Consider the following 10,224-nt stretch of genomic DNA (forward strand, 5'->3'; position numbering starts at 1 on the left):
AACATTCCATCGAAAGAGTAGCAGAGATATCTTGAAATCACTAAATGGTTTACGTTTTGTATTCCTTCTCGTTGACCAGTCCCCTTCCTCTGGCGCGGAGCTCCGTGGAAGTCATGCTATCACGCCATCGAAGCCCATCAAGTAATGGTTATCTACTCTCGAGTGATTGTAATGAATCGGAATCATCAAGCAGCCCAATGTTTCTCATACAGCGGATCCTTTTCACCTTCTGGTATTTCTCTCCAGTCATACTCCAGCCTTTTCGCCAAATCTCTGGACAGCTCCACGCCGCCATAATTATGTCCAATGAAGGCCAGAACGACATCCATTCCAGCACTTACACCTGCCGAGGTCCAGATCTCGATGTTTGCACGGTCCTTGGATTTATCAGGTACGCTTCGCACCCATCTTGCCCAATTCTGCCATTTCACACCTGGATTTCGAGCCACCACATCTTGATAGCGTGACATATTTGTTGTTGCTCGCCTGTTCTCGAGGAGTCCTGTCTGCGCTAGCACGTCCGAACCAGTGCAAACGGTAATGATAGCGGTTCCGATGTGAGGCGCAATCTTGGGAATGAAGTCTAGTAATCCTCGCACGTTTGAAATGGCGTGTCCATCCGATTGCACACGATTCAGGCGAGTTCCAACCCCACCAGGGATGAGTAGGACGTCAACTGGACTGAAATGACCCGTTTGTTTGCTAGTATCATCTAGGGTCTCAGCCAACTGACCGAAGGTAATATCTGGAAGCAGATACTGGTTGAAACCCGTATTCACTTTGCCACTTGTCTGAGGGAACTCGGCTTCTAGGTTGTATGACCATTTGGCAGAAGATGGAGGGATGGGCTTGGATGGAACAGGCTCCAGAGTTTCCGCAATGATAGTCAGTGTAAACGGAATTTCGCTCTTGACCAGTGAAAGTATATTCAAGATGTCCAGGGGTCCAGCGAGGTCCAACAATTGATAGCCTGGAAAAATTGCCAGAAGGTAGTGTGTTGGTGGGGGCATGACTGGCTCACTCGCAGTACCTACAATAGCACATCGAACTTGAAAGGCAGCCGGTTGTGGAGAAGACGACAGAGGATCCGAGGGTAACTTGTCCTCGTGGACAAACAAGACGAGATCTTGCCCGCTTTATAGTATTCAAGCTATCAGGAATACGTGCTCAGATTGAATGAGGGGTTGACTTCTTAGTTAAGAGCGTTTTAGTGCAACTTGCCTTTCCTGTACAAATTGCCAGTTGGGGCTTGGAGCGATCTGCCGAAATAACACGTAGCGGCTGCCAGTGTTTGCAGCAGATTGCACGTGTCGCTTTCAAGGCTTCAGTAAGCGTCACGGTCCTACGAAGTTGAACATTGAGTCTTATTGATGACCGGTCATGTCCGTCCCGAGGATGCTTCACAGTTCAAAATAGCGCCAAAAGGCAGCCTGCGGAAACAGCTGCAATACCCCACCGTAAACGCAGCCCAACAGCCTCAAGGCTGAAGTTTTGCGCTAACCACTAGTTCTTCTGGGTCTTCCTAACCACAAAGACGTTAGCGTTGAAATCAATTTCACGAGGACCTCTCAGAATCTTGATGGTTCCTGGATTCCTTCACCACAGCCTGGCGCAATGCTGTTATTCTGCTTCTGACTAGGCCTCAAGTTCAAGAGTCAACGCGATCGCCACCTTCTGTAGGCTCTCTCATCTTGTGCGCCGACTGGTGGAGGGTTCGGTAGATCGACAGCCTTGTGGGCATGTGTTCTCTCTGAGCCTGAAACTCTCCACCCAGCCTGATTGAGGATTTCGTCACTCGGCCTCCCTCTGGCAGCAGACTTTGACGATAGGGCTACTATTCCAGTGATGCGAATCACTGGAACGCCCTCTGTTTTGTGCTTGGGCGCCCCGTCTCAGTCAGTACAAGGGCTCACTGCTCTTCTGGCCACCAGTATGGTACTGCGGCTGATCATTTCAGAGAAGTCGTTGAACCAGTGCAGCATCTCTGATGCTTCAAACTGACAAATAATTCTTACTATGTATCTAAGAAGCATCCTTAATCGGATCTCTCTAGTTTCCCTCATCGACAAAAGACCAGCCTGCCAGTGGTCATGTCATGTGTCCGCGCAGGAATCCTTTGATCCAAATTGATTTCTCTGAATCTCCCCATTGTAGCAGCTGCTAACGATAACCATCCTTGACATAGAGTTCTAATTATCATTTGATAGTCACTCGCCGGTACAAGTTCGCCAGAAATGCAGGTATTCTGCAGTTGGGAAAGCCCTCCCAGATCTTGTCCTTCTAGTGGGCCACTTCAAAGTCTATTGAGGCCATCTATCATATTAGCGCCATGATGTCGATGAGGTCCTCCCTTGGAACAGCAAAACATCGAAAAGTCAAACTGCGCATTCAAGGTTTGCATGAGGTCCACCAGATCAAGAAGAAATCTATAAGAATGACTGGTTTTGCAATGAACCTCCCACTATGCACAACATCCCAACTCGTCAACTCATACTCACCTACCTTGTGTAGTCTCCATTGATACAACTCACTTACACACTCAGAGTATCAGTTACAATCAATCACATCCACAAGTGCCTAACCAACATCCCAAACAATCAAACATACACTTACAGAGTCCACCAGTCCCAACAACCAAACATGAGCGGCAATATCCCGTCACTCACATGGGCCACGCAAGCCCAGCTGGCGAATAGAACCCCGGATGAGATAGAGGCCGCCCTGAATATGACTAAAATGAGTGTCGCCAGGATTCTCAGTCAACTAATGGCGCAACTAGAGGAGCTTGTCAGCTCCACGACTTCATCGCAACCGAAGTTTGATGGCTCCACGAGCCTTTCACAACCGGAGCTTGTTAGCTCCACCGCCCTCTCGCAAGAGGGAGCTTCTAGTCTCGACAGCGACAATACTGTGCCGATTAAATTGGAGCCCGCTAGCCCCAAAATCCTCCCTCAACAGGGAGCTTCCAGCATTCGTAGTCCCAGCACTATTTCGCCATCGCGAATGGGAAGCGAGTTGGCGCCAAAGCGCGAGCGGTCTGTTGAAGACCAATATAGCAGTCCATCAAAACGCCGGCGTTTTGCGACGCCAAAGCGAGAGGTGGCAGACGACGAAGTAACACCCAACTCATCTCGAGGGCAATCAAATGCCAGTGGCAGTAGCCTCCTCGAACGGGGGCCCGTCACAACGGAGTCCGAGGCCCGGGACCTGTTGTCTGCGGAGCCTCCCGTAGAGACCAAGAAGAAGCGGAGCCCCAAAGGGGAGGGGTCCATCAAGGCTGAGGAAGATAGAATCTTCCGCAGCATCCGGGAAGGCTTGAATTCCCGCTCAGCACGTCAGGGTGACTACCAGGCTTTTGCGGATGCCATGCTCCCCGATAGTAGGCCCTCTATGGAGCTCCCCATCTTCACAGAGGAGATGGAAATGGGGATGAGGACCAGGAAGCCTGCAGCCACAACGGCTGCCAAGGCTCCCAAAGTGGTGCGGGCCAGAGGCCTGGGTGCTTCTGGCACCCTCCACCCCTCAGAAGTCGCTCTTTGCCAGCGACTCAACTTGCCATACGACGTGTACCGGTGCCAGAAGAGCCGGATCTTCCTCGGGATGGCCGCCGGCGTTGCGTTCTACGAGCGCAAGCTGGCTCAAGAGCCAAGTCATAGGGCCCGTGACTTTGGCGTCTCCCAGGGCCAACAGATCGCCAACATTGATGTGAAGATCACGTCAACGTTGATGAGGGCGTTCGAGGTGTGGGGGTGGGTTCCCCAGCTCATTGAGAAAGACGCCCGCCACAAGAGGCGTGTGGTGTTGACAGAGGTTTGCCAGAGGGCATTTCCCTCTGCTCATCGCCTTCGCTTGCTGCTGGAGGTGGCGGGAGTCGAGGCAATGGCCGGCAAGCTTGAGATTGCTGGCAACGTCCTCTCTGAGAGAGAGAAGAGGGGTGCTGTCAATTGTGGGCCCGCTTGAGCTGGAGGCCTGGCTCAGGGATGGGAGGGAGGGGGGTCCACAGTGTTTTTCATATGCAACACAGAGTCCTGTAAGATGTAAAGACTCAACTATGACTAGCGATGCGCCATTGACAAGGCGTATACCTCCCTGTAAACTAGTACCTAGTTTAGCTAATAAATTATGAAAGTTGCACGTGAACTGATCTCCGCTCTGTAGGGTCTATAGGCACACCTAAACCATTCCGTGCTAACAACATTGTGATGAAGGGGAAAAGATGTAAATCGACAACCTCAAGAGTACCACCATAGAGAGCGTATTCGGGTGGAGGACCGAGTTATACCGTCAATGGTGGATTAAACTGATTATGCATTCTATTTACCAGTCTCGTAATTATGATCCACTACGCTTTTGGACTACGTGATGGCTGTACCTTAATACTCAAATTGTCTCAACCTCAGTCATGCCAAAGAATGGGTTTGATGGATCGTAGGGCCACTTGCGCATGATGAGATCGCCGCCTTCGTAGTTGCTCAAGTTCGCAATAGTGTTAGACTTGTTGCGAGTATGTTAGCAAATTGTCTCAGAATGGAGATTCAGATGATCAAATAACCCATCATCATCTTCAAGCAAAGGGGAGCATACCATGTCATATGAGCAAACTGCATCTTGAACCCCGAACTTCTTGATATTGAGTACCGTGTCGAGGTCGTAGTCAATCTCGATCTGTTGAACGGTCTGGCGAACAGGATTCTGCAGGTAATAGTTCTGTGGGGAAATGGCCACGGTGGATTGGGCGTGCTATCGAACTCGTTAGACGTGAGAACTTTCCCAATCTGACACCAGCCGATAACGCTGAACCGAAAATGGGTTGAGCAGTGGGAAGAAAGTCATACCGAGAAGACAGTGTTAGGAAGATCTTGAGTATCTGGAACATGATGCATGCCCAAGTTGAAATAACTAAACGCCCAAAGAGTTCGAGTCAGTCTGGTTCAGTCTGCAGTAATGACATGGGAAGATTGTGCAGGAACATAACCCCCTGCTCAATATCAATCTGGACAGAAATCACTTACATGACGATATCCTCCTGCACAAGAGACTCTCCATCGAAAAACTTGCCAAAGTCGACAACAGGATGAGCTGTATCCAACGAGCTGAAGGCGTACACACTTCGCGGCTCTGTATCCTTCTGCTGGACAGCATAAAGGTGGTGGGAAGCCCAATTGATACTATTTTTCAGGTTTGTAGAGTTCACAATTGTCAGGTGAGCCGTTGATGCGGTTACTGGAGCGATTTTGTAACCGGGATACTCACCCCATTTGTTGGGTGTGTCTTTGTTGACGATCGCATAAGTGGCGGCGTTGTTAGGAGCCCAGTTAATCTTTGAATCATCCTCACTCTCGATGAAAGTCTTGTTAACTTTCATAGTATTCCGGGGTACTCCAGCAGACCAAGGGTAGCTGCAGAGGCATTTGAATTAGTCATGTTGCACAATCTTTCGGTGAGATAGTTATACTTACATTTCTGTGGTCGGAATCACCTCGAGCTTCATCAGACTGTTCTTGGTGCCGTGAATATCGAGATCGAGCTTGTAGTTCAACACATGATCGTGCATTGAGCCCGAGACTGTGTCATGGATATGAAAGCCATAGTCTTCATTTTTGGCCCAAAATGCCGCGGCAATGTAGCCTGAGGCACGGACTGTAACATGAATAGATCCATCATGGAAGAAAGCATACTCGAATAAATAATCGTAATTCCCCAGCGTTGACACAGATCTGACGACGAGATGGATATTCTTTGTGGTATAGACATAGTTATTGGCGGAATGGCGAGCTATGGGATAACCGGCGTCATGTTCAAAGATGCAGATGCTGTTCTTATGCGAGTGTCTTTCCTCTCGCCAGTAGAATGATGTGTCCAGGTACGTTGCATACGCAGGGCAGTCATATCCATTGACCAACTCGAAAGCGTTGGGACCAAAACCGTAGTAGGAGTCCAGGAAAGAAAGCGATGACTGGCCAGGTCCACTGCCTGCATAGTGTGCCATGGCTTCCTGCATTCCCAGTTCATAGACGATACGTTCACCATTGTACTTGATATCGAAGAGTCTCATTCCGGTATCACGAGTAAACCCGAGGAAGAAAGAAAAGCCCACTGCGGAGTATTAGTCGGCTCGTCGTGCGATCCTTGGGAAAAAGGAGTGTTAACATACTCCATTCAATATAGGTCTCTTCATTGTCCACTCCGAAACGGGGATCGGCTGGTTGGACGCTCACTGGTGGTGGAGTGTCATCATGGGGGAGAACGGGTCCGCTTGGAGAGGTTGCTCCCCAATCTCCGTCGACGCCTGGCTTGAAGAACTCGAAAGTGCCATTGTAAAAAGCGGATCTAAAGTCCTCAGTGGTTTTATAAAACTCTCCGTTATAGTACCATCCCAACACCGACCACTTTGAAGGGTTCCGGCCAGTCAGATCAGTGCGGACTGCCAATCCAGTTCGTAGAAGTGAGCCAGTGTTGAAGATGTCTGTTGGCGCCGGGTTGTACTCATTCCATGTAGTGACGGCACCAGTATCATCATCGATCCAGAGGGGATCGCTGGGGCCGATGAACAAGGTATCTTCCAGTGAGTTAGAGTAAGTCTAGATCAACTTGTCAGTATCGGATGTCAACATAACCAAAAAGATGGGCAACCTATGCTGACCGCATTAAACATCTCGATTAGAATATCCTCCACCGACGCCGAGACGTTCGCCAGAAATTGTTGATATGCCTCCGCATCGGCGTTAAAGATCCGCTGCTTTCCTACCCCTTTGTTGAAGGGGTAGTTAAGCGACTCCAAGGTTGTCTCATTGGATACTGGCAAGGGGCCTATGATATATTCTTGCAGATATGGCTCCTCGGTGGCCTGGAATTGGATGGTCGCTGATGAGTATCGACGTGGTATCTCCCCGTCACCATTGAGATAAGGAAGTGCATCGGATTTGTTAGGTTGCAACAGCTCCACAAGCACGATTACATTGTCCCAGCTAAGATCGTCTCAGCACTGCAATAAGTTACATGTCGAAACTTGTTGGGGAAGGTACCTGGTGGCATTGGCATTGGCAGTGAGGTTGAGCTCTGGTTGCTGGTGAAGGAACTTGGTCACTGCGGCTGCTTCATCGGCGGTCAGCGCTGCAAAGATGTTTTGCAGCGGTGCTTTGGCGGTCGATGCAGTACCGGAGCTGCATGATCCAGTTGAGTTCTGACCGCTCGTCTGGAGCACACTCCCTTTCAGGGCGACTGGCAAGGTTCCATGCATGAAGTTCTTCATATAGGTCGGTGAGGCAGCAGCAATGATTGAGAATCCACCGATGGCCAAAGGCCCTAGCGAAAGACCCTTCATCTTCATCTTGTTTCGCCTCTCTCAATGCTTTCAAGAAACTTCCCCAGTGGTTATATTGAGGCCCCAAACAATTCCTCATGACTGCGAGCGATAGCCTCTTCTTATATGTCCGTCATCTCGGCGACCAGCCATTCGAGCTTCGTCAATGAACCATGGATCGAAAGTCAGATTAGCTCGCACCAACTCGGAGCGACAGAGCTTCAGCAAGACGGTCTTATCTTCCCGAGAAATTCGACATTGTTCACCTCGGTATGTCATCAAAACTCTGCTAGCCAGTTCTGTATCTGTTATTGTCCCAGTCCATGTGCAGTCGGCTTATACAACGCATCGATGATAGGACAGAGTTCCAATGGCGAAGCCTCCGTTGGTATTATAACGCTGCCCCCAGCATTTAGGGTTCAACGTTGGCAAGGCTCGATGCTTGGCGCATGGCCGGAAAGAAAAGGTCCCATCGTGATAAGAGCGCTCCGGAACAGGGGTGCCAAGAAGAAGAAACTTCCGATTACAACAACGTGAATCGTGTTTAGATATTTCTGAAAGGCACGTGGCAGTGACTAGCCATCAAAGATAGACAACTTCAAGGGGTATCTATTCTTGATGTGATCAATCGACCATCGACGTATTGGGGTATGATAGGCATGGCAGAGGTCTGCCAATCACACACATACGTCAACATCTCCAGAAGATAAGGCCATCATCTTTGATTGGCCTCCATCGCTCAACCTCAGAGTCGTTAGAGAAATGGTCGGAACTTCCGTCTTATGAAAGGCGTTGATTCATACTGTTCGATACTCAAAGATGGGCATTGATCGAGTCTACTTGAGGTTGCTTCAACGAAAGTTTGGTCTGTCGATGGCCACCGCAACACAACGAAAAATCCCTCAACAAACCTAAGTCGTAGAGAAATCGTCTCCATGCAGCGGAAAATCTCATTCCGACTTGGGGAATCCCTCACATGAGCAGTTGAACTCGACACCGGGCTCTTTATCAAGCAAGCCTCCAAAGCCAGGACATGCACATCCACCCCCTCCACTCATCTATGGTCCGTCCGGCAAGCGCATGCTACTCCAAGCCAATCTTGGGTTATATTGCTTGTAGCACTTTCTTGAGCTGGATGCCCTGCGATTGTCCAGCCGCAACGACCCGGAGAATCCATCCATTCCAACTTTTATACTACTTGCAATGGAGGATAAATTGGTTATGTCGGGACTGTTCGCCCTAGGTGGTCCCAGTATGTGTGATCATTCCGGAACGACCTTAAGCAGACATAATCGTACTGTGGCCGTGGCATTGAGAAGTGCTAAACAGAGGCTCACTGAACCTGTGAAAGGTGACCATTCTCAGCCGTTGAACACCTAGATGACGACAGGTACTCTTTAACAATGTGAGGTAAATACTCCTTTTTGCGCTTGTTCACAGACAATTTTTGGATTTCAAGTTGCTACGTACCAACATAGCCGCTAGGCAGCGATCGGAGACGCCCATGGAGTACTCCTATGCCATCTCCGGGCATATCGTGAGTTGCCTCAGCTGAGCAAGAGGACAGGTATCGCCAGCGATCCATGCTAGGATACGCCGGAAGGCTGTTTCGGCAGCTTCCTGGCTTAGGACGAATTGCTGGCCATTGGATTCGATCGAGTGCCGACCTTAACCCTACAAGTATCTATGAAGCATTTCTCTTCTTGGAAGGACAGCTTTGCGCTTGGGCTCCTTCATTTGGCCAGGAGTATCAAAGACTCAATCTCCCTTGACGGAGTCGCTGCCATGTCTGGAACCCAGGCCCTCTTGTAACGATGGCACCATGAAGCGCCCGTAGTTGCGGAAATCGAGGTTTGTAAGAGGATTAGTCTGCAGGGGTGGGTGGGAACCAGCCAAGATTTGCGTTGATAATACTCAAGAAGAGGCGGCACTACTGTCGTGGTAACGGTGCCTCGAGTTCCCAGGTGTAAGATTATTTAGAAATCCTCGAGTTCAAGCTGAAGACTCTAGGAAGCGCTCAAACATACCTACGAAGAGGTAGGTACGTACATGACTTGACCAGTACCTAGGTCCCTACCTAGGTAGTTTCTGGTTAGCGTTGTCACGTCGTTTAAGACGCCAAGTTTACAGTGGCTGCTTCTTTTGTGCATCAACCACTAGATACGGACCGTGGCCCGTGGGTACCTAGGTATTTACAAGCCTACGAGACCAGTGTGTCAGTTGTTTTCATGGTATAGCTGGAGCCGCATCGAAGTAGGTACTTTCAATTCACATTGTGCATCTATGGTATGCAGATCTACCACTTATGCATTTTCACTTTTAAAGTTTCGCTTTGCACAACCTCCGAGTCACTATGTGGTTAATTCCCGGCAAGTTTAGCCCCAGAAGTTTGTGATGGGAAGTCCTCCAAACGCGGTTCAACATCTGTCACCATCAACAATTTCAATCCTTCCTGACTTCTTCAGACTCGAAGTGCCACATCAATAGCTACGCCTGACCAGAATTCGCCTCATCATTGATGAACATGATACGAATGGGTCGAAACACGATAAATCGGCTTTGAACCTGTACGTCAGCGCTACTCTGCGAACTGCCCCAGACATCCCTAGCTGGAGAGCTTGGTTCCGGTCATGTCGAGTCCTAGACAGAATAATGGGCATGAGAAACAGACCACTGGTCCTTCTAGTGGTCCAGAAGGCCTCGGAGTTCCCGATGAAACCGAAAGTAATTCTTTTTTCGACCCGGCCAACGCGTCTTCTCCCCAAAAGAGGAGGATGCCTCCATGGTTGGACCACTTCAATGCTAAAGACTTGAAAGAATTGGCAAAATGTTCCATTGCGGTGTGGATAGTAACCCTGTTTATTGTCATTAATCCTGTCCTCAGGGCCTATGGTCAAGCAATGTTCTTTGGGTGGTGAGTA

General features: G+C 49.4%; 3 protein-coding genes across 3 annotated transcripts; 1 reads left to right on the plus strand and 2 right to left on the minus strand.

The window, feature by feature from the left end:
* Positions 1–185: 185 nt before the first annotated feature.
* On the minus strand, positions 186–1,010 carry LTR84_010700 (uncharacterized protein; the record flags this gene model as incomplete). The annotated part of the gene is made up of 1 exon (XM_064854235.1): positions 186–1,010. One exon carries the CDS (start codon positions 1,008–1,010, stop codon positions 186–188), a length of 825 nt encoding a protein of 274 aa, XP_064700234.1.
* Positions 1,011–2,640: 1,630 nt separating this feature from the next.
* LTR84_010701 (uncharacterized protein) lies at positions 2,641–3,960 on the plus strand (the record flags this gene model as incomplete). Its single annotated transcript, XM_064854236.1, has 1 exon — positions 2,641–3,960. One exon carries the CDS (start codon positions 2,641–2,643, stop codon positions 3,958–3,960), a length of 1,320 nt encoding a protein of 439 aa, XP_064700235.1.
* Positions 3,961–4,380: 420 nt separating this feature from the next.
* LTR84_010702 (uncharacterized protein) lies at positions 4,381–7,330 on the minus strand (the record flags this gene model as incomplete). The annotated part of the gene is made up of 8 exons (XM_064854237.1): positions 4,381–4,494; positions 4,585–4,740; positions 4,836–4,899; positions 5,013–5,399; positions 5,460–6,096; positions 6,155–6,581; positions 6,644–6,968; positions 7,026–7,330. The coding sequence occupies 8 exons, from the start codon at positions 7,328–7,330 to the stop codon at positions 4,381–4,383; spliced, it is 2,415 nt and encodes an 804-aa protein (XP_064700236.1).
* Positions 7,331–10,224: the final 2,894 nt, after the last annotated feature.

This window comes from Exophiala bonariae (genome assembly GCF_035927105.1).
Source record: "Exophiala bonariae strain CCFEE 5792 chromosome Unknown scaffold_47, whole genome shotgun sequence".
Lineage (NCBI taxonomy): Eukaryota > Fungi > Ascomycota > Eurotiomycetes > Chaetothyriales > Herpotrichiellaceae > Exophiala > Exophiala bonariae.